The 23,684-nt window shown below is 28.7% G+C and overlaps 4 protein-coding genes across 4 annotated transcripts in view; 2 read left to right on the forward strand and 2 right to left on the reverse strand.

Moving 5' to 3' along the window:
• The first annotated feature begins 749 nt into the window (after positions 1-749).
• LOC113383391 (protein Wnt-7b) lies at positions 750-7,058 on the forward strand. The gene is made up of 7 exons (XM_026621663.1): positions 750-820; positions 1,791-2,014; positions 3,641-3,756; positions 3,802-3,957; positions 5,641-5,867; positions 6,091-6,239; positions 6,804-7,058. The coding sequence occupies exons 1-7, from the start codon at positions 750-752 to the stop codon at positions 6,953-6,955; spliced, it is 1,095 nt and encodes a 364-aa protein (XP_026477448.1). The 3' UTR covers positions 6,956-7,058.
• Positions 7,059-9,945: 2,887 nt separating this feature from the next.
• Positions 9,946-14,008, reverse strand: LOC113383392. The gene is made up of 7 exons (XM_026621664.1): positions 13,932-14,008; positions 13,615-13,794; positions 13,458-13,543; positions 13,147-13,369; positions 11,627-13,067; positions 11,407-11,554; positions 9,946-10,664 (listed from the first exon to the last, which is right to left on the reverse strand). The coding sequence occupies exons 2-7, from the start codon at positions 13,723-13,725 to the stop codon at positions 10,073-10,075; spliced, it is 2,601 nt and encodes an 866-aa protein (XP_026477449.1). The 5' UTR covers positions 13,726-13,794; positions 13,932-14,008; the 3' UTR covers positions 9,946-10,072.
• Positions 14,009-16,285: 2,277 nt separating this feature from the next.
• On the forward strand, positions 16,286-17,328 carry LOC113383394 (leucine-rich melanocyte differentiation-associated protein-like). Its single transcript, XM_026621665.1, has 5 exons — positions 16,286-16,348; positions 16,464-16,691; positions 16,773-16,912; positions 16,980-17,185; positions 17,249-17,328. The coding sequence occupies exons 1-5, from the start codon at positions 16,286-16,288 to the stop codon at positions 17,326-17,328; spliced, it is 717 nt and encodes a 238-aa protein (XP_026477450.1).
• A 4,065-nt stretch (positions 17,329-21,393) lies between these two features.
• LOC113382785 (RYamide receptor-like) overlaps positions 21,394-23,684 on the reverse strand; it is a 69,148-nt gene continuing 66,857 nt past the window's right edge. Inside the window, exons 7-8 of the mRNA XM_026621015.1 lie at positions 22,964-23,315; positions 21,394-21,538 (exon numbers count right to left, since the gene is read on the reverse strand). Of these exons, the coding sequence (XP_026476800.1) occupies positions 23,050-23,315 (266 nt within the window). The 3' untranslated portion in view covers positions 21,394-21,538; positions 22,964-23,049. The remainder of the gene's footprint in view (positions 21,539-22,963; positions 23,316-23,684) is intronic.

Genomic DNA, 23,684 nt, shown 5'->3' on the forward strand with positions numbered 1-23,684 from the left:
TTTTTCCCACACAACAAAATTTATTGACTTTTTTTTTTATCAATTTATAGTTTACTAGATTCTTTCATATTTGGAATTAATGTATAATAGGAGTAGTTATTTTAAAAAGGCGTAATTAAAATTATAAGATACTCTTTAAAAGTAAAATTTCTAACGATATAAATATTAATATTTATTTACTAACTCATAAATTAAAAAATATATAGTAAATTCGGATTAGTAATTCAAACAGAAATCTTAAGTGTTAATTAAATACTCTATCAATTTGTAATTTACTATTTCTTTAATATTTGAAATTAATGTATACCAGATGTTATTTTAAAAAAAATGTGTTATTGAAAATGAACAGTGTATTCCAAAATCAATAATTTTTATAAAGAAAAGCATGAATTTTGGGTCCAATAGTTTTTCCGAAACAAAAATGATAAACTTTAACAATTTGTAATTTACTGACTTTAGAAATTGATGTATATATGAAGAGTAACTTTAAAAAATGTGTAATTAAAAATAAACAGTGTTTTCCAAAAGCAATATATTTTTTAAAATAAAAATCATAAATGTGCGTTCAATATTTTTTATATTTTTAGCGCAATTTTTAATCTACTTATAATTTACTGATTTGATTAATATTTGAAATTAATGTATAATAAAAGTAATTAAATTAAAAATGTGTAATTAAAAATATACAGTGATTTTTTTTAAAGGTAATAATTTTTTATGTTTTTAAGGTATCAAAATATAAAGTGAAAATGCGTACACCAGAACAAAGTGCAAAACTAATTAGTGAACTAATTGAAGAGTGCATCCCCGAAAATACGTTGTACGAGCTTTTCAAAAAATATGAATCTTTCAAGTTCCGGAATAATTTTAATAACAACAATTAATATTTATATAACAAATTTTAACGAAGTGCTTAAAAATGCTACTGTAATATAAAATTAGCACATAATAATGTGACAAGAATGCTTATATTACATTGGCCATTTCGGCCTGTTCGAATGGAAAATATTTTAATTCTGTGCGATAAAGATATACAGAACTATTTTATATTGATCTTCATCATTTTGTCCATCACAAGGTAATAATAATAGAAAAAATCATAATTATTTTTCTAAAGTACACGATGAATAAAATTTATTCATAACACAAAGATTTTCATATATCAATATATATTTTTTTAACCATAAACTGAATTCCTGAGGACATCATGTCATATCAAAACGCAGAAAATATTTATAAACAATTTTCTGAAAAAAAAATTGAGTTGTGATAATTATTGAGAAAAAAGGCGGATTTCAGTTTACAAAAATAAAATCACAAAGAATAAGGGGCCGTTCAATTATTACGTAAGCACTATTGGGGGGGGGGTTATCATAGGTAGTGTTTTTATTGGGTTACCTAATGGCAACCTTACATTGTCTTTGCCAGTACCAAAAGTTTAAAATAAGTTATAATATTATAATAATTTTGTTACTCTATGTTGATTACCATATCTAGCTCTACATCCTAAACCTATATCCTTATTTTTAAAATTATAATTATAACCTAATAATTACAATATTTAAAATAAACAATACATAAATTGCAAAATATTTACGTAAGCATGGAGGTAGGGGGTAAAGGCTTGGCTTACTTTTGCTGAATAGGAGGATGGGGGGGGGCGGTAAATAATTGCAATAAATCTGCTTACGTAATACTTGAACGATCCCTAATAGCTATTCACAAAAACCTAAACTATAAAGATTTTAACACCCAATTCTTTAACAATCATTTACTATCACTTACCGCAGAAAGTCCGTAAGTTCGAGCCTAGAAGCGCAAGTAATTTGTGCTCGGATACCAGGATTGGAAGCCCGGCAACGCGAGATTTGCCGGCAGTCACCAGACGCCCTGGTAGCTGTCGGTGAAGGGACAGCACTTGGGGCAGCCGAGTGCCAACACCAGTTCAGACACCGCCGATGGAACTGCACCAGTTTGGGAGATGATAATGTTTTCGGTCATCTCATGCTTCCTGGTATGAAAAGATTGATGCTCTTTCCTTAGACGAGTCCATTAGTAGGAAAATTGCAGGAATAAATTATTTTTAGTAAAAATTCGTATCTCTAACACCAACAAATGCAATTTTTTTTTTACCTTTTATAACGATTTTTTCGATTTAAATTCATTCCAAATCTATTGCCGTAAAAGGTCAATGGATGTAGTTAACTTACTAAAACCACACAATCACAATTTTTTGTGCTTTATGAGAACTTCGTGTGTATTATGAGTTGTTCATTTATTGCATATTTGGGGTTGTAAAACTTGAAACATGCAACATTTGCGTATTCGACCTAGGAAACGAAAGCATGGCAACTGTTTGACCAATAAACAGTACGGACATAAATTTTGTTTAGTGGTGCATAAAAAGTCATTTCAGACTAAAAATATTGCAATAAAATTATTTATTATAAAATCGATTATCCGTATTTGTTTACGAATAACATTACACATTTCCGAGTGAGTATTGAAAGTGTGACTTAATAAACACCAGTTAAATATATTAACTACCATAACAGAAGTTGCTGGATATAATAAAAATCTTATTAATATTTTTTCGTATTTTCATCTCATGTATTTACAACTGAAGATTAAGATATTCTGATTTTGATATAAAAAAAATCTATTTTGTTTTTGGATATTTACAAAGTATAACTATTCATGAATGTGTATACAATTTTTCAAAATTTAAATTAATTTCAGAAATAAAGCAGTTTGGCCATGATAATCCTCCTCTGTTTTCTCTGTAAAACTTTAAATGTGTTTTTCTCAAAATTTTATACGATACTACGACTAAACTTCTACTGGACCGATTTACTTAAAAAATTCATAGAGTCTTCCGTTCAGTATAAACTACAATTCCAATTTTTACTAGTTTTAAAAAAAATCGGGAATAAAAAAAATGTTGCAAAAATAGTTTATAAAGCAAAAATCATGGGTACGTCAGGGCCAATTTTTTTAAACACATCACGCCGTCATCTTCTTGAACTAAAACTTGACTATTTTTAATTTTTATCTTTTTATATATTCTCAAAACGTTAATAATAATAATGATAAAATAATAATAAAAAAAAAATAATAAAAAAATATAGTAAAAATGTTGTTTGTTTGCTTACGTCGTTTCAAAAATCGTATAAAATTCATGCCTTTAGACCCGAAGTAATTCTTTCGAACATTGTTACAAAAAAGAAAAAAAAATGATAAATGGCAAATAAATTATCGTATGCTGGAAAGAATCAACAGTTGTTAGATAAAGTCAGTTTAGTTTATACAACTTTTATAACTTCTCTAATGAATGAATAAAATAGGCTGATGTTATTTTAATCAATCTTTCAAATTGGCACGATATGTAGATACATTCATATCCATACATTTTTTAAATCTATCGGTGTTCAGGATGGTTCACAAATCTGTATTTGTATTTAATGACCTATCTTATAATCTCCAGTCACAGTGTTCACTTTTTTACAAAAGTGTGTTAACATCCATAAATCGAATTTCCCTAACCGTTTACAAGTATTGCTACAATGTTTCTGAATGCTTATCGAAAGTTTGATTAAACAGCTAGATTAATAAATAAATAATTAATCAATCCTTTCCCCAGGTTCCCGCGAGGCAGCCTTCATGTACGCCGTGACTAGCGCGGCGGTGGCGTACGCCGTTACCGCTGCATGCGCCCGAGGGAACATTTCAGCGTGCGGGTGTGATACATATAAACAAGTCAGTTTAGTTTTTAATTCTCAAAAGGAAAATGATGACGTCGAGAGCGCATTTCGAACTGTCAGCAGCTGGAAATGGAGTGGATGCGGAGCTGATGTCGGATTCGGTATCAGGTTCGCCAGAAAATTCCTGGACGCACGAGAAATCGAACAGGACGCACGAAGCATGATGAATTTACATAACAACAAAGCTGGAAGAAAGGTAATAAGAAGATTCATATTTGTCAGTAGCATGTATACTATTAAAACTTTCCCTAGGATAACGGTCAAAAATCGAAAATGAAAATTTTTGCATATCTTCACGTTTTGAAGGTTCTGAACATTTTGGCATACCTTAGAAACTAGCTGTAAGTGGAATTCTGTCTTAAGGCAATTAGGGCATCGTGCCTTAAGGCAAATTGCTGGAACTTCCCGTACCGCAATTCAAAATTCGAGTAATTAAAAATAATCAATAATAACAATCAATAAAAGTTGATCAATGATTTAAAACTTTAAATAGAATTTCGAACCATATTAAATCATTCTCTCTTAAATCATTTATTTTGAAATATTTTGGAAATTCTGAACTTTTTTTCAAAGCAATCGTACTGCTTTAACTGCATAAAGACGAAATATCAAAGCGCGTAAGCGCCGCGTTGCCGTCTAACGCGTAAACATTGGTACGGAACCCATAGGAATGTAAATAAAATTTATACTTATTGTTAAAATCTCTATAAAATATCTGATAATTTGATGTGCATATGTCTAATGTTCATTTTTGACCGCCAAATGGCTCATTTTTTTACTTTTTTCTCCATGTTTTCGGCACTTTTTGCCCCGTATATTAGGAACGGCTAGACCTGCCTTCGCCAAAAACTAATCAGCACGTCTCCTTATCATTACGAATTGATTTTTTTTTTAATTATTCAAATCGGTTGATCCGTGTTCCCGAAATCGTCGACGAAAATTTGTATCCGAACATACATACATACACGCACACACACACACATCCATTTTTTTCTAAGGTATGCCAAAATGTTCAGAAGGATTTGAAACGTAAAGATCTATAAAAATTTTCATTTTCGATTTTTTTGCGATTACTATAACTTGAACTACGGAAAGTTAAAAATGATGTGTGTGTATGTATGTATGGATACAATTTTTTGATTTGAATAATTCAAAAAACATTCGACTCCTATTGATGGGGAAACGTTCTGATTAGATTTTGACAAAAAACAAGTTCAAGGGTTTCGGAGATACGGAGCTAAGAGTGCGTAAAATAAGAATAAGAATAAGAATTTGGGAGAATAGTCCATCCGATTTGAATTATTCAAATAACATTCAATTCGTAATGATTTGGAGAAGAGGCGATTAGATTTTGGCAAAGGCAGGTCAAGATGTTTCGGAGATACGAAGCTAAATGTGAAAAAAGTAGCAGCTTTTTAGAGAACGAAGTATACGACTTGAATAATTCAAGAAATCTTTCTTGTATTGACGAAAGAATAGTTTTTAGGGAAGGCAAAAATATTTTTTATTTCATTTTTTTCAATATTTCAATTTTCAAAAAATATTTTTAGAACATCGTACATAAATCGGATTTTAAATTAAATTCTAGCTAAAATTGTAAACCTCACTTACATACTTGAATAATCTCTTTCCACTCGCGAATTTCCACCTGGCAGCATGCGAGTGGAAAGGGTTAATAACTTTGCAACTCAATTTATTTAATTCTTGGAAATTCCTTTATTTTGTCTACAAAATACGAATAATGAAAGTTACAGTATTTATAACAACCCATTCGACAACATTCAATATTCTTACAATGTTTCATTACGGTAGGGTAAGTTCCAGCAATTTGCCTTAAGGCACGTTGCCATACACCACTAGTTATCTATTTCTATTACAGGCCGTCAAGGATAATTTGAGAACGGAATGCAAATGCCACGGCGTCTCAGGATCATGTACAATGAAGACTTGTTGGAGATCTTTACCAACATTTCGAAATGTTGGGAATTATTTAATGAAGAAATATTATCGCGCTCGTCTAGTTGTCGCTATTTATGGAATTAAACAGCAAACACGAATATCAAACTTGTTCAATAAAGACGATGGTTTAAGTTTGATTATAAAGCGGTAAGTTTGATAAATACTTGCCGTAATATAATTCAATAGTCGTTAACATTACTTCCTTTCTAAACAACTAGTAAATAATGATGCATTAACAAGCTCGTAAATTTATTAATAATACTGGAAAATGTAGTTTATTTACATAAAAGAAATCTTTATGAATATTTAATTGGATTGAACTGAGCTAAAATAAACACTAACCAGATATGTGTAATATTTGTCTATTTAGAGCTAAATCGAATGGATTAGTAGGAAAACAGATTTTTCCTAAGATAAACGATTTTGTGTATCTGCAAGCTTCGCCAAATTATTGTGAAGCAGATTTGACCACTGGAAGTTTGGGAACAAGAGGCAGAACTTGCAACAGAACCGGAACAGGTAAAATGTGCCATAAATTTTGAAAAGATGCGCTTAATTTAGGCTGATTATAATTAACAAGAAATTTTGGGTTATTAATTTTATGTTTTCCCAAATTTTCAAGTTATTTTTATCGTTTGATACTGAAAGGTAAAGGTATGTATTTGTTCCCAAATTTGAACTTTCATCGTCATTTTCTGGAAAGCAACGATATGAAAAACTTAACACGGTAATCTCTACAACGATATCAAAAAAATCACATGGGCCATGATAACTATTGGATAATTTGGTTAATAAATGTATCAAGCAAACAATGTGTTGAAAAACACTACTTTTCATGACTCACATATTTGACTTAATTGGCTTATATTAAAACTTTTTTTCGACGAGGCAAAAAATTTTCTACTCAATTTGTTAGACATGGCTCATGTGGAACTTCTAAGCGTCAGACATGTATGAACAAAAAAAAAGGCTAAGATTTTTCGTCCACGTTTTCGCAAAAAATGTTGAACCGGTTTCGAAAATTCTTGGTTTAAGGAAAAATGCCACATAAATCTATTTTTTTAAATTTTTTTATCTTTTCAGGTAGTGATGGCTGCGATATAATGTGCTGTGGCCGAGGGTACAACACTCATCAGAATATTCGAAGTTGGCAATGTGAATGCGAATTTCATTGGTGTTGCTACGTGAACTGTAGGACGTGCACGGAAGTTAAAAATAAATATACGTGCAAATAATGCAAACAAATACGATTAAATAAAAAACATAGGCAAATAAATGTATAATTGCTTATACTAAATGCTAGAAACAAACGAGAATCTCGCCTAGTTTGCACCAGGCAACCGAAGTGATAAAGTGCCGCACTCTTAAAATATAAATTGGATACAAAGCCTTGCATTTATTTATTAAATAATAGTTTTAAGCAAAATATTATATTATTAGAGTTGTATCTAAGACGTAAACGAGCACAATTTTTATATAGTAAAAATAGAATGAAAAAAAAAATCATAATCCGTCCAGCAGCTTATTAGATATCTATATAAATATAGACTTCACTGTCATATTAAAGTAATTGTACAAAATAATGTAAAAATAAATAGTATGAATATAAATTGAAATTTGTGTTTATTATACGATAAAGGAAAAATTAACTAGTCGCATTTTGCCTTAAGGCAAGTTGCATAAACTCGCCGAAATACATGATACAAATAATCCACTTAAAAAGAATTCAAATTTAGTGACTCCTAAAATTGTGACTTTGTGACGATACAATAATTAAATTTAGGAGGCTCATTGCTACAAAACGATTTTTCAACAATTAATTACGAATAAATGGCCCGACCGATAAATACCAAAAAGTAATAAAAAAAAAACATTTCAAACCAAAAATTAATTAAAGAAATTTGCAGTAATTAGAAGCCAAGTATGAAATTAATTTCATAAAAAACAACACTTCATTGTTATTAGCAGAAAACAGTCTAACTACAGAAAAAGAGCAATTATTAGCTATTTGACTTTATTTAATTCATACATAATGCATAACTTTATGTATTTCACATTTTCGCATTCATTCTCAACATAATTGCACTACGATTTTTACAACCCAAATAGTATATACCGTGTTGAGGAAACAATCCGTTACAGAAAATTCTATTAAATATTTATCTAAAACGAAAATTCTTATAATTAGTCGAATGTGAAATATTAGTTCGGTGGTTCTGATCTCACGGTCTTTAAAATCCTTATTTATTAATCCAAAATGCATTAATCCCTTGTCATAAATTTTAACATTAACATTTCTATGTTATATACAAATTTAATAAACTCCAACCAAATATTTAAACTTAACGCATTTTAAATTAAAACTAAGTCTGTCTTACTTATAGAAATATCACAAATTAAGTTATACTATAATAAAATTTCTATTAAAATTAAAATTGCCCGATAACGTGTACATAAACTAATTTTGTTATTTTTACATGCAGTAGGTACAGGTGCGGTAGTCTACTGCATTAAACATTTTTATATTAAATATTTCACTATTATTAATTTAACTAACATTTATTTATAGAAATTCTTTCCCTCTTTCTTCAATTAACGTACAAGAGCTTTTACAACTATCATCATTCATTCAATTTCTCATAATTTAAAGTACAGTGCTTTTCCTAAGGATAATATGCATAATTACAGCAGAATTTAAATTCGTTAGTTTTCTTTAATTATGCAATGGCAGCAGTCATTTGACATAATATTAATTGATTAACTCAAAAACGTGATTTAAAAATATATGAATGCTTTATATTTATAATATAAATACTCATATAATATGAGATGATGGGATAAAATAGTATGAGTGATTAAATCGATTTATGATTGTGCAAATTTATAGTTGGCATCATCTATATGACTTTTATTGTGGTCATACAAAACACACAAATTGCGCATTTAATTTTTTTATGAGCAATTCTTCGATTTACTAAACGTAATATCATCTTATAAATATTTCGGGATAAACTATCACATAAACATGTTTCTTGGTTAAATATATTAATAAATTCATCAATATTACACCCACACCCAAAATCATTAAATGAAACAATTTTAAAAATATTCACTGAAATTAAAATTACTTCAGAGTTTAAGATTTAATATTATCGAGAGAGTTCATTATTTAATAATATTTCATAATAGCGACAAGTATTTTTAAAAATAAAGTATAAACTATACAAATTTTATCCATTACAAGGTGTAAATTTTATACCGAGGAATTTATTAACATTTTCCATCAACTTATTTTAACGTCAGACAAAAAAAAAATTTAAATATGTATTATTCGCTCACATATATTTTTACATATTTTTTATGCTACGTATTATTTTCGACTTATTACTAACGAGTGTGCGTAAAAATCGAAATAAAATTGGGTGTTCATTTTAATAATTATTATTAGACTACAAGCATATTTACAAGCCTTTCATTATACTTACAAAATATTTATTTGAATTGTTTCATGCACGTTTTCTAATTATCCTCGATATAAAAATGTGTAAAGCATATTTTTAATAAACTTTATAATGTTAATAATGATTGTGTGGCATAAATTAACTTTGCGGTTGCTAGTCAGGCATATGGTGTTAGAAATTATCAGACGAGAGTGAGATGAATTTTTTTCAAATATCATTGGATATCACACATAACATCAGTACCAGAAAGTCATGCAGGATATTTTTAAATAAATAGGTTTTATTATAGTCTATACACTCTCAAACGCAAGGATTTTGACACACATTTTTGGCCGTCAGGGCACATTTTACAATTGTCCTATGGGTCATTCAAGAAACTTTGCCCAAAAAAAACTATAGCTGGAAAGCTTCAATTTTTTTAGGGTGCCTTGTTATGATTCAAAGAACAAAAATTTGTAAAGTGACCCAACGGCCAAAAATTTTACCCACCTTATAATAATATTCACAAAAATATCATATGGTTATATTTATGTGAATTTATATATGTAGATCCCTGTCTAGCAATAGAATGAGTTCACTAAATTTTTGAACTTTAATAAGATTGACTCTTCCTCCAAAACGTCTTGTGATAACTAGCTCTGAGCTAGTTTAATTTATCTTAAAATTACCTTGATTAAACATTTTGTGCAAAACGTAAAGTTAAGATAATACTAGTTTTATAACTTAGAAATATGTACACTATAAGACAATGAATGATTGTTTGACCTAAGAGATTTAAAAATATTTTAAACTCAGATACATTAATTTAAATGTCCAAGTTCTATTTTTAATAGATCACACTGTAGTTTCTCTGTCGACATGAATATATTCGACAGAGTTTGGAGGCTGCCGTCAGGATTTCGGTGTGTGCAGTTTTTCTTCTTTAACCGTTCGCTTATCGATTAATTTTCCAAGATTTTTTTTCTTACTCAGTTTATTGTTTCGCCTCGCTATTACTAATATTAAGTATAACAGCCAAACCACTGCTACAGCTGAAGCGCAGGCTATACTGGCAAACAAACCACCGGGAAGATAATTAAATATATTCGAAGCATGTCCGCAATTAATCTCAAATTCATCAAAACCTGATGGACAATTCACAACCCCATTACACCAAAGATTGGATCCAATACAGGCATCAATCTCGGGGCATTTATAAGCACATTCTTCTTCACGAGGATAAATGTTTTGCGTATCGTTCACGGTTAAATTTGCTGGCAAATCTAATTGTTTTAGCAAAGAACTCTTTGTTCTAGATATTTCTAACCAATTAAACGTAATAGCACCAGCCTCTCGGACAATCAGTTCTACTAGAATATAATGGGCAGTTTGCTTATTTATTGAAGGCATTTGTTCAGTATTGGCAGTATTTAATTCATCACTGAATAAGTAAAGCAAAAATTGAGGAGATCGCAACTCCGAAGGACAAATTATTTGCACAGGCCTAAAAAGTGAAAAGTCACATATAATAATTTAAAGTAAAATGGGTAGGTCAATATTTCCGTTAGTAATATTACTGTGATAACCAACCCAACTACATTACAACACAAAACATGAATAAAATAAACAGTCGAACAGTTTTTAGTATAATTCCAAGTTAATTCATCATTGTAGATGATTTTTCTAAGATTCGTCGTTGTCTCTTTTTAACATAAAAGCACTGAACAGGTCTAATGTTTATGTTCAATTTCAAGAGATTTTATGAAATAATAACTTCAATCCAATGTCCTATAATTGCTAGGAAATTTAATTTGTTGGTTTGGAAGCAATCAATATACCATTTTCATCTACATTCTATAAATCATATCATACACATCAGTTTTGTTCCTTTGTGTTTTTCAATTTAAAGATTTGGGTTTCATGTAAAAATGTATACAGGCAATCTATTAACATTTTGTTGGTAAGCCTATCCAAAATGCTTACAAACTTTTATAAACGTTTTCCAAAAAAAAAGTTCAATCTAACTTATGAACTACAATATATCACTAATTATTATATAGTATTTAATAAGCCATGTCTGATATAATCAAACAAGGTTGCGCACGCTATGAGAATAATTGTTCGTTTATACATAAATTATTTATTATTGGCATGGCAAAAATAAAATACTTATAATGCCCACAATAACAAAAAACATCATATAAAGTTTTAAAAATGTTCATAATTCAAGAAAAACAAGCACTTACCTTGGAGGCTTCCCCGTGAACACAATGAAACGATTTTTAGTAGGACATTTAGAGTGATCTTCTGGTGTTGGATTTAACATCAATTGAGTACCCCAAGTTAAAATAAATAAACTTTTATCATGTTGTGCTTCCAGCAACCAGGGGATACCTGCAAGAAAAATATACAAGTGTTATAAAAGAAATTTAAATCAATGTAGCAAATTCTGATCAAAATAATTACCTTCACAATTTACTTCATGCCTTGATTGAGGAGGCCAAGTAACATGTACCTCGCCTCCAGGGCCAGTTAAATGTTGATTTCTTGAACAGTCCGGTACACGTATCATTTTATATGTTACTTGAAAGAATATATCTAAAAAATCCTCTGAAATATTTAGTTTATTTGCATCAAAACGTAATTCCATAACATTGGAAGATGACTGAAATGTTATTGGCGAATTGCTTGTTTCAAACAAAGTAGCATTATCACATATGCAAGCCTTGTGAAGACGAAAATCATTCCAATGTATATCATAAAGATTAAGTTCAGGTCCCTTAGACTCACTATCATTTAAATACACACATTTTGGACGGTTTACATGAAAATCTGAGTCTGTATAACATTCCAAATTTTTACCAAACGAAATATTGTTTATTTCTAATCGAATTCGTTCACCAGCTGGAGCTTCAAATCTATACAAGCAGCTTAAATTACTGGCACCTCCGCGACCGTACATAAAGACATTCCTGGGCAATCCAACAGTACCCTTTTTCTTATTTCTAAAAACTCTAGAACATTTGCTTGAAAAATTATCTTCTTTTCGACCAATCCATGGTTCACCTGGCAATCTGGTATCAACAAACTCATAAATAATTTTGAATGTGCTCTGATGTAATGCTGTACCCTGATGAGTGTGTGTTTGAATAACCATTTCATTACCAGTACTTATATAACTTTCAGCTATTGTACAAGGTCTTGTAATGCGAGTTTGATTGCTAAGTGATATATGGTCACACATTTTAGGAGTATCATTGTCACAATGATCAGCAATTACTTGAGATAATGGGTCTTCTTTACCTTTACCATCCCAAATTTTCAATCGAGTAAGACAAACAGGTAAGGGTTTAGCATATATTGTCTTTGAGTTGGAATCATTACTGGACTTTGGTGGGATCAATAAATGATTATTGTAATTAACAAAATACAACCATATCAAATCATTCTCTTGGCCATGAAATCTATAAGTGCATGTTGTATTTGGAGGTAAAGTATGTCTAGGACTCAAAATTTTTCCCATTCGACCACGTTTCAGTTCAATACTGACACCATCTGGATCAGAAGCATTAATGTGAAATATACATGCTTTTGGATCTGATGAGAAATCCAAGGAATATGAATCCGAAAAAATAATATCAACATCTAACTCAAACCCTCTCATCGGTGTTGATGCATGTAAAGGTATACTGTAAGGAGAAGAATGAAAAGCCACCAGCATTTCAGGGCCTCTAGAAACTATCTGGGGCAACCAATCTCCGCCACAGTATTTTATAAGAACTGGATCATCTGTTGAGGTCCCATCATAAAATATGAGATAATCTCTTTCACCAGTGCAGTCTTGCCAAGTGCGCAAAACCTTGCTAGTTCTGTTTAAGCTTGCTGAAATTGATCTTTTCATTTGCACCTGAAAAGAAATTAGTTTCAAAATCATTAGTTTCATAAAAATAATCAACAATAATTATTGATATCAAATAATTATTTACCTTTTGTTCAAGATTCTGTTTCACTGAAACCATGGCATGCTTGCAAGTAGGTACAGCTTTCTGTCTTAAACTCCAGTAACATGTAACATTTCGAGGATACATGCCAGGATAATTTGGACTTTGAAGACGACATGTTTTCCTATAACACTCTTCAAATTGGCGTGTACAATAAGTACCTGGAGAAACTCTACCACGTTCTAATGGTTTTGATGCTGACCCAAATCTACAAAAATATTTCAAAGTGGTTAGACTTTGGAAATATGAACACAGCTAGTGAAATTTTTAACATTACATTGAATCTTTATGCTTACCTTACAACAGCTTCACTTTGTGAAATAAATTTGAATCGAATTTTAAATTCAAATGCAGTAGCTGCCCTCAGTGGTGCATGAAACACCTAACGAATATTGTAATGTTAATTGTAATGTAAAGGCTGTTAAGTGAACAATAAAAATAATTTTAACTTACCTTAATACTGACAGTTATAGTGCTGGTTTCACTATAATAAACAGCATATCCTGTACTATGTCCACACCATGAACCACCAATAAATGGTCGACCAAGTTCAGACATCTGCATATACCCCTCTGGACAACCATCCAGAGCTTCAGGTTCATAGCGACCAATGTTAAATGCATCAAAGATTAACTGCAAATTTATAAAAAATACAATTCATATTCACAAACAATTTATAAATCATTCTGATAAAAATTATATATAATATACAAATTAAGTCACATCATATGTATTTGTATGTTTAAAATATTTTTTTTAGATTTACTTACACATTTCAACTAGTCTTATGCAAAACATCTTGCTGGAAAAGTTTACTGATAAAAAATCCCTTCATTTACAATAAGGATATTGCAGCATTTTTCATCTTGGTTCTACATATTTTTAAATTAAACAAATAAATGTTTAATCAAATTATAAATATGTACTGAAAATAAAGAAAATCATAAAATAAGAAAATAATAAACATATAAGTTAACAATAAAAATATGAAAGAATAATCATAAGCATTTAAAAATTCATGTAAATGTTTTGGAAACTTTGTAAATTAGTGAGACAATCTCGGCATTCAAAATTAGTATAAATAGAAGAAATTTTAACACCTCAGTGTATAATAATGAGTATATACTTATGCACCTTTACTATGACAATAATTTATACCAAGAAATGTTAAAAATCTTACCTGGACTAAGTCACCGTGATTATGTCCATTAGTCGTAAATGTCAAGTGGCAAAAAAATGGTAGCCTATTCCACTGTGGTGGAGGGACTTCAAGGGAATAAGTTTTACCAAGTTCTCCATAATATGTTCGGTTACAAACCGAGAACCCTGCATTAAATAGTAGAATTTAAAACACATATGAAGTAAACTAAGTACACTAAACAAATAGAATAATGATACAAATTAGTTTTGTGTGCCAAATATAATGGCATTAACACAGAAAAGATAGTAATGTTTGAAATTAATATTAATATTTTAATTATTAAAAATTATTTACGAACAACAACGACTATGTAGTGACATATTCACATATGTAAGAAGACTCATGCATAATTAATGAGCAAAAGATTGTCGTTTTTAACACAAGATAACAATAATTAAACATTGAATATAAGTTTCATTTGTGTTTTACGCGCCAAAAATTAAGCAATGTAGAACAATCAGCTCGGAAAAAATGTAAATGCAATATAAAGTAAATATGTTTACTCATCATTTAAATATTGATACATTGAAATTTAGGTGAACTACAAAATAATATATCTATATATATTACAAAACTTACCATTAGTTAATATAATATTGTGCAATATCACTGTAACAATCGAGTATATCACTACTTTTGGCATTTTACTATAATGGGTGTTCTCTTTAGAGAACTTATGTATTTGACAGCAACATGAGCCCCAGTAAACCATAGACAATAGGACAGTAGAGATTGGTAACTCTATGATTTAGATGGCGCCTCTGGTCGCATAAACTCCACCTTTTTTATTAAAATATATAATTATAAATAAAATAATTAATCAAATTGTTACCGGTCTGCCATAGTTACTAATTAAAGATTCTATTCATTACTCCTGGACATTTTCGATGCAACTATTTTATTTTAACATGTTATATTTTCTTGATGTTGGTAGACGTGTGCACTGAAGCGTTGTGGTGTTGGTAGTCTGTCAAACTGTCAAAAATTAATTAAATTTGATTTGAAATGAGTTGTTTCTTATTATTTTATAATTTATTTATTATTAATAATTAAATAAATAAATATAAATGTATCTTTTGGTGGACAAAAGTGAGCAGAAATACATTTAATTCAAGAAGCAAGAAAAGTGCAAGACTTGTTGAAGTTGATCATCTTTTGAATCTGGCTTTTGTATTCACATTTTGTCCTTTAAAGCTATATAAATTTGTGGTAAGCTTTATTAATTATTTTATTTAGTGCTATGAGTATATATGTATGGATATTTCTTTTATTATCAAATCAGTTTTGAGAACATTAGTGTGTTTCCAAACTGCTGTGTTTGCAGATTAGAATTAAAGATGGTAGCCACTTTATCAGAAAGAATTCCAGTTGAATAACTTGAATATATATTTAATATACCTTTACTTATGCATATATAAACAATATTTTATATAATTTGATATACATAATATTACATAACAACGTGGATTTTTAGAAAGCTACCTTGTAAATATTTAAAAATATTATTTAGATCTAAATTTTCAAGCTCAACTAATATAAGTTATAATATTTTCCTAAAGCAAATTAGAATGGAATATTTTAATTTTCCAAGTTAATTTAATCAATGTCAGTGCGATTCTGAATATTTTTTGTTTTCTCATATCTCTTTTTCAATATCAGTGAATAGCCTTGAGATAAGAAATTCTAATTTTATCAAAACTACCTTTTATCTCACCACAATATAGATAGGTAAAACTTACTTTGCTCAATCTTCTATAAGTATGAAGATGGGATAAAATTTAACTATTATTATTATAAGAAAAACATATAAAAAAATGAACAATTGTCTTAACATGGATATGTAATAGTGGTAATTAGTGTTTAAATTTTTAGTTAATTGATAATCAAAAATAAATTGTGAGAAAACAAATTAGTATCTACAAAATGGAAGAAGTCGAAGAATATTTGAAATGGTCTGATGTGATTTACATTGACAGTGAAAAAAGGGTAAGTTTTATTTAATTAAATTTACATAAAGTAAAATAAAAAGCAAAATTAATGTTTATATATATATATATATATATATATTTATTTATTTATTTATATTTCAATTATTATTTAGTTGATTTACACCGGCCATGGTTGTTCGCGCATACCAGCATTATTTGTTGAAATGTTTTCAAGATCTCTTCTCAAAATGGATTTGACCGACAACAAAATACATTCCTTAGAAGGACTTAGTAAATTTCAAGCATTGGAGGAACTAATATTAGATTCTAATAATTTGGACGACAATTTTGTATTACCTCACCTGCCAAACTTACGGACATTGTCTCTTAACAAAAATAGGGTAAGGATAAGATTCAATATTTATTTTATTAATGTTTGATGTACTAATGTATTTGCTATGTACTAATGTATTTGCTAGTAGTTGCGAAATTTAGAATCAACTGTGACAAAATTATCAAAATCCGCGCCTTCTCTTCATTATTTGAGTTTGCTTGGAAATTTGATCTGTCCTGATCAATTGAGTGATCCAACAACAGACGTCCAAGATTATTTTCGTTATAGGCAAGTTAATTTAACTTCAAATATACACCTTGCATTTATATTACTATATATTATTGATCTATTTCAGGTGTTACATAGTACATCATTTACCAAAATTATTATTTTTGGATTGGCGGGCTGTATCATTAAACGAAGCAAAGGAAGCAAAATTGCGAGGTCAATTTATGCGGGTCAGAAGACCTGAGCCTAATCATGAAATCACAAATAAAAACGATTTTAGTGATGTCTTACATTATTCTCCGTTACCTAAAACCGTCCATAGAAAAAAAGGATGTAGGTGTTATTATTAACTGTATTATTGTAATAAATAATATTCAAACTTTTGTTTTATTCAAGGTACTTACAGAAAATATTCTCAGAAATATATAGGACGAAATTCAGAGGGTAACAAGTACATAAAAAACAGTGATCTTTAAAATATAGTATAAATAAGCAAATGTTACATATGGATGATGTAATTTTAACCAAATAAAATCTGTATGTATGTAAATCAGTTTTTGTAAAGTAAAAGGATTTACGGTACGTAACTATTACCAAATACATTAGTGCATCAAACATTATTCTTATTACTAACTAAAGAAAAGGTAGTAAATAATCGCGATAACTTTTCCAAATTTATCCACGGGCCCATTGTTTTTCAGAATAGTACTCAACAATTTCAAACATTCCAGATGCTTTTCCTAGAACCACATTATCCTTCATAGAAAGCATTCCTCGAATCATGTATTTTCCTGCAGGTAGTAAAAACGACGGAAATTTACTCGTGTCAGCAACTACAGATGCATAATAAGTATCCTGGACCGAAAAATAAAATAAAAAAAATCGTTTGTTGACATAACTTTAACTTTATAATCATTTTTGTTCAATTTAGCAAAACAGTAAGTAAAATATACTTACCGGTAGCAATGGACAAGAACGAGGAAAGTTTTGTCCAGGGGCATACAACATGTCAAATATAGGTTTTCTCATTGTTTTGATAAGGCTACCCACAAAACCAGTTTCTTTAATTGGTGAAGTCAGAGAAAGTAGAGGACAAGGTTCAATGGTAACATTGGGGAACATTGGTCTATTCTTACCACTTGAATGGCTTAGTATCTGACCTGTGATCTAGTATCATAAAAAAATGCATTTACACACACAAAAAATTCAATATTATTGGAAAACTTACAAAAAGATTATCAATAGATTTGAATAACGTTCCATTGGCAATTAAAAGAGTATCAGTTCTATTAATTTTTTTAATTTCTGCTGTATGAATCACGCCATATTCCTTGTTCATATATTCTACAGTACAAGATAGAGGAATTACTCTATATTTCATCTAAAAAAATATTATCTTGTTGATCATAATTTGTTTAATTAAATGCAAGAAACTATGAAAACTATTACAAGTTAGTTAATGGAAACATTCGATATCTAATGCACAAACTTTATAACATTTATATCAGCATAATTTTTTATTTATTCTAAATATATATATATATATATATATATATAAAGAAATATAAAAATGCATTGACTTTATGAAAATATTAATAATTGAATACAGTTTCTTGCATTTAAAAAACGCATTAATAAATGAGAATATATTTATCATTTAATATTTTTAATATCATGTTAGGTTTCACTTTTATAGTTACCCAGCAGTTCACATAATTGCTCATATATATACTGAAATATAACAAGATCAGAATTCTTTTACCATGAAACATTTTATAAATACGTTTTAACTGTTCAAATTTATGAAAAAATACTGAATATATCATAAAAATATATATAGTAAAACCAACAGAATATTTTGATATAATTTCTAAATATCCATTTTGCATTTTATAAGAGATTTTAATTTGATAATACGATCGAAACTGTATGAAACACAATAACCATAATTACTAGATATAAGTTAGATTGTAAATATATTAGTTTAAATTGCAATTCACGTTTTTATTTAACGTTATTTATATATATATATATATATATATATATACATATATTTTAATTACAATTTATGTTACAACTGCTGAATATTTTAACATCTAGTAACAATAATAAACAATAACAATTAAATAAAATAGAGGATAAAATAAATGTTAGTATTTACATTAAAATGATGTCCGCAGTATGATGATATATATATATATATATATATGTATATATAAATAAATATATATATATATATATATATAATGAATAATTACAATGAAGTAAATCTACAATATTCTTATAAAGATTCAAGTCAAAATTCTGATATGAATTAATAAAAGTGAGGCGTTTAATATATTGAATTTTATTATTTATTATATTGAATAAATTTTTAGAATATAAATGTAATCCAGCAAAAAAATTAATAATACATAGTTTAAAAATAGCTTCATTTAAATCTGGAAATATCATGCAATGAACGCACCTGTAGAAACCGGTAGAAATGAATATATGGGCATAAACATGAAAATTATGTTGGATCCAAAATTCGAACTAGTTTATTTCAGTGTCCGGTATTTTTTGTTTATAATTATTTTGATTTACAAGTTACATCAAATAATTATGAATCATTATGCAAACAGCAAATCAAAACTGCGAAAAAAATTTCAACAGCAATCAGAGAGCTGCAAAAATAATATATAAATTTATCCACGGGCCCATTGTTTTTCAGAATAGTACTCAACGATTTCAAACATTCCATGTGCTTTTCCAAGGAGCATACCATCCATGGTGACATTTCCTTGAATCATATATTTTCCTGCAGGTAGTAAAAACGCTGGAAATTTGCTTGCATCAACATGAAAGGATAAATAATAATTATCCTGAAATTAAAAATAAAAGAAAACAAACAATGTTCGGCTAATTTCAAAATAATAGTTTCAACGTCTACTAACCGGTGGTACTGGGCAAGATCGTGGAAGTTTGTTGTCAGGTGAAAACAATATGTCATATGCTTGTTTTCTGAATGTTTTGATGAGAGTACCCACAAAACCAGTGTTGGTAATTTTTGCATCAGGAGACAATAAAGGGCAAGGTTTTATAGTAACACTCGGAAACATTGGTCTATTCTTACCATTTGAATGCCTAAGTATCTCACCAGTTGCCTAAATTTATAAAAAATAGTTAATTATATATATATATATATATATATATATATAATCATGTATTATTGTTTTTTTTGTTTTTAACACTAGTTTTGCTTATGCAACTTGTAAATTTATACTTATTTACTTGTAGTTTTTCAAACTATTTTAGTTTATAAGTTTTTGTTTTGCTGAATGGTGAACTATAATTCAAACTAACTTGAACTATAGGCTAAAACGTGTTTATATATGCATAAGAATTTTGCAATATTATAATTATTATAAAACTTACAACAAGATCATCAACAGTTTTGAGTAGCGTCCCATTGGCAATTAAAATTGTGTCAGTTCTATTAATTTTTTTAATATCTGCTCTATGAAGAATTCCGTAATCCTTGTTCATATACTCTATTTTATAAGATAGAGGAAAAAGTCTATATTTCATCTAAAATATGAAGAAACATAGATTTAGAAAAAAATACATTTTCCAAATTATACGTTGATTGCAAGAAACTTTAGATATTTTTTGCAACCCTTTAAAAATTATAGGTGAATATAAATTAAAAGATACTTTAACTTATAATACATAAAATTCATGACGACTATATTATTATATGTATGATCTTTAATTTGATTTTTATCTGAACATCAAATATTTTATTGGCATTATAAAGTCAATAATTAGGTTTACAGTTTCTTGCACCTAAAAAAACCTATGGTATATAAAAATAATATTATTTTTATAATTACCCAGCAGTTCACAGTATTGTTGATATAAATCAATAGAAACAAGGATGAGCAGATTAGAATTCTTTTAGTATAAACCATTTTAGAAATACTTTTAAAATGTTATATAATGTATAAAGACGGTCTTCCTTGTTACAATGAAAAATACAAAAATACAATAACCATTTTGCACATTCTATTTTATATATTTGAAAATGTAATCTGATAATCGAATCTAAGCTATATGAAACACAATAATCAATTACTGGAAGTTAGAATTTTCATAAAATGCAAATCATCTATCTATTTACCACATACATGTTCACATAGGTATAGATAAATATTATAAAAAAATCATTATAAAATATTAGATTTATTATAAAATATGTATACATTAATAATTTTAACTCAACCATAAACAAATGGTCAAAATACTTATACAATTAATTTCTTAATAAATGTTTTATGTACATTGTAGATTAAAATATAATACTGGATATATGAACAAAGATATTTGTAACAATTTTAAATTTACTATTACATATATTTATATATATGTATGTGTGCTTCAATTTTATATTGATATAGATAATTTATGATCAACAATATAATGGTCTAATATTATGAAATCATCCACAATATGCAGTTTGAGTTTACATAACAGCAATGATATACTATTTGATAATTTAATTTTGGCATAAATCAACATTTTGATAATTTTTTATATACAAGATATTTTCACTCAGTCACTATATATAAATACATCACAGAATCACTAGAATTTTATAGCACTGAATATTTAATAGTGCATGGTGCTTCACATTACCCAAAAATCCTGGAAATAAAAGAAATAAAGTGAGAAAATTTTAAAAGTTATATTAATTATTATATTTCTTATAGCAAGTGTCTTAAGAAAATTTCTCATTAAATTAGAAGCTAAATTACAGTTCTAATTAGTGGCATTTTGTCTTAAACTTTATTAGCCAGCTGTAAAAAATACATTGGACAACAATGGCAGTTAGAGTTTATACAAAAACCGACATTTCAGAAAACCGGTTTTCGAATTTTAATTTTACTAAAAAACCGGTTTTAAGCGGTGTTCGAATTTTATATAAAAAATAAATTTTTGCTGTATATTATCTGAATATCCTGTAATTTATCCGCAAATTTAGTGTAATTTAGAGCAGTATTTGGCTGAATTTATTTATTGTTCAATTTTATAGATAGTAAGCAAAATTATTTTAATTTTAATTAGTAGAACTAAAAAATAATAGTTTATCTTGATTAAATAACTTGGAAAATAATTATTCCTTATTCATGCATCATTTTCACATATAAGAATGAAAATATTTTTATGATACTGAAAGGAAAGTTTTCGAATAAATAAAAATAATACATTTTGAAATAAAAAAAATCATTAAATTAAAAAATATAAAAAAATATTAGGTACATGTTGATACATACTTGTTAATATCAATTTTAATTTTAAAAACAATTAAGCTAAACTCGGGTATTGTCTGTTCCAAGCAATTTTAATTAATTAATTCTAAACATTCTAATTGTTTTGTTATTTAATAAAATATGATTTTGATAAACTGAAAACGTCTATCAAATTGCTACTTAGACGTATCTTTTGTTTACTCACAAAATTTCCTGAAATAAAAAATAATCTCATACTTGCGACCAAATTATGCTTAATTGGTTTTGAAGCCTGATATAATAATTTTAAGTTTTTTGTTCTTTAATTTGTGGCTTCTAGAGTTTAAAACTCTTTTTTTAAGTTTGAGTAGAGAAAGTTACTTCTTCGGGAAGAAGTCACACTGATTTAAATTAATATATACTCTGGTATAAAAATCGAAATTAATATATACAAAACCTTTCTGAAAACCATTGCAGACTTATAGGATATAAAATGCTATTGAACCGATATGATTGCAAGAATCAAAACGCTTTCATCTATCTTTTATATTTGGCTATATTTGTCACTTTCCAATTATACAGTAAAAACCTACTTTTTACACTAAAAAAACGGTTTTCGAATTACATAATTTTCGCCAAAAAACCGGTTTTTAAAACCGGTTTTTGAAAACCGACAAACCCTAAACGGCACACACCCAATACCGACAACTACTTTGTGAACCTGTGTTCAATTCCATTTAATTATTAGTCATTGTTACAAAATTTAAAGCGCGATCACATCTTGCTTGTAAGTTATTATATAACATGCCAAAAAAATTAATTTGCTTCTAGAAATTCTTACCTTCAGTTAATTATATCATCCTACATCACCCCATCATCAACAATGACAATACACCAAGTCACTTTCATCCTCCTCTTTCACCACCTCTAGATCTGGTCCTCGGAGAACGCCTCTAGTTTGTTCTCGTAAGAGGCGCCGTTTCCCGTAAGAGTTCCTGGTCGTCTCAGCGAATTCGCCCGCGAGATTGGCGCAGCCATCACCTGCGTCTGGACCATCATGGGAGAGAACTGCGTCGAGTTGCCGCCGTTTAGCAAGGAGCAGTGGCAACGAGCCGGCGACGATTTCCGCTTGACGCTGATGTACGTGCTGCAGGTGTTCATTCGACGGAGGCCGATGTGCTCCTGCTCCAGACCTGGGCGGCAATGAGAGGTCTGAACGATTATTACGAATGCCTCGGAGGACGGTGGAGGATTGGAAGTAATTGATCAATGAGTGGAAAATGAATGATAGAAAAAATGATATAGTACTATGTCGCATTTGATGAAAAAATCTATGATCTAGAATTATGGAACTATTATTACGAATGTCGTGATGATTTTTTTGTTGTATTTTTAATTACAATCTGTCATACTAGGACATCCAGTAATTGTAATGGCATCATTATATGGCTTTTCGAATGGATGGCAACCCAGTAGTTGTCTAATCCAATTATGACTAATTAACTATATTCGAAGTATATGTTTAACATTTTATGATTTTTTTTTTGCAGCTATTCCTACGA

This window comes from Ctenocephalides felis, unplaced genomic scaffold, assembly GCF_003426905.1.
Source record: "Ctenocephalides felis isolate EL2017-DRISC unplaced genomic scaffold, ASM342690v1 CF-g0.4_SCAFFOLD_03570, whole genome shotgun sequence".
Classification (NCBI taxonomy): domain Eukaryota; kingdom Metazoa; phylum Arthropoda; class Insecta; order Siphonaptera; family Pulicidae; genus Ctenocephalides; species Ctenocephalides felis.

Excerpts from the sequence above, each read along its gene's own strand:
- LOC113383391 (XM_026621663.1), top strand. The coding sequence starts at position 750 with ATGCGTACACCAGAACAAAGTGCAAAACTAATTAGTGAACTAATTGAA. Across the intron at positions 2,015-3,640 it reads CGGTCATCTCATGCTTCCTG|GTTCCCGCGAGGCAGCCTTC; the intron begins GTATGAAAAGAT and ends TCCTTTCCCCAG. Across the intron at positions 6,240-6,803 it reads TTGCAACAGAACCGGAACAG|GTAGTGATGGCTGCGATATA; the intron begins GTAAAATGTGCC and ends TTATCTTTTCAG.
- LOC113383392 (XM_026621664.1), bottom strand. The coding sequence starts at position 13,725 with ATGCAGATGTCTGAACTTGGTCGACCATTTATTGGTGGTTCATGGTGT. Across the intron at positions 13,544-13,614 it reads CTATAACTGTCAGTATTAAG|GTGTTTCATGCACCACTGAG; the intron begins GTAAGTTAAAAT and ends AATATTCGTTAG. Across the intron at positions 13,370-13,457 it reads CAAAGTGAAGCTGTTGTAAG|ATTTGGGTCAGCATCAAAAC; the intron begins GTAAGCATAAAG and ends ATATTTTTGTAG.
- LOC113383394 (XM_026621665.1), top strand. The coding sequence starts at position 16,286 with ATGGAAGAAGTCGAAGAATATTTGAAATGGTCTGATGTGATTTACATT. Across the intron at positions 16,692-16,772 it reads TGTCTCTTAACAAAAATAGG|TTGCGAAATTTAGAATCAAC; the intron begins GTAAGGATAAGA and ends ATTTGCTAGTAG. Across the intron at positions 16,913-16,979 it reads CAAGATTATTTTCGTTATAG|GTGTTACATAGTACATCATT; the intron begins GCAAGTTAATTT and ends GATCTATTTCAG.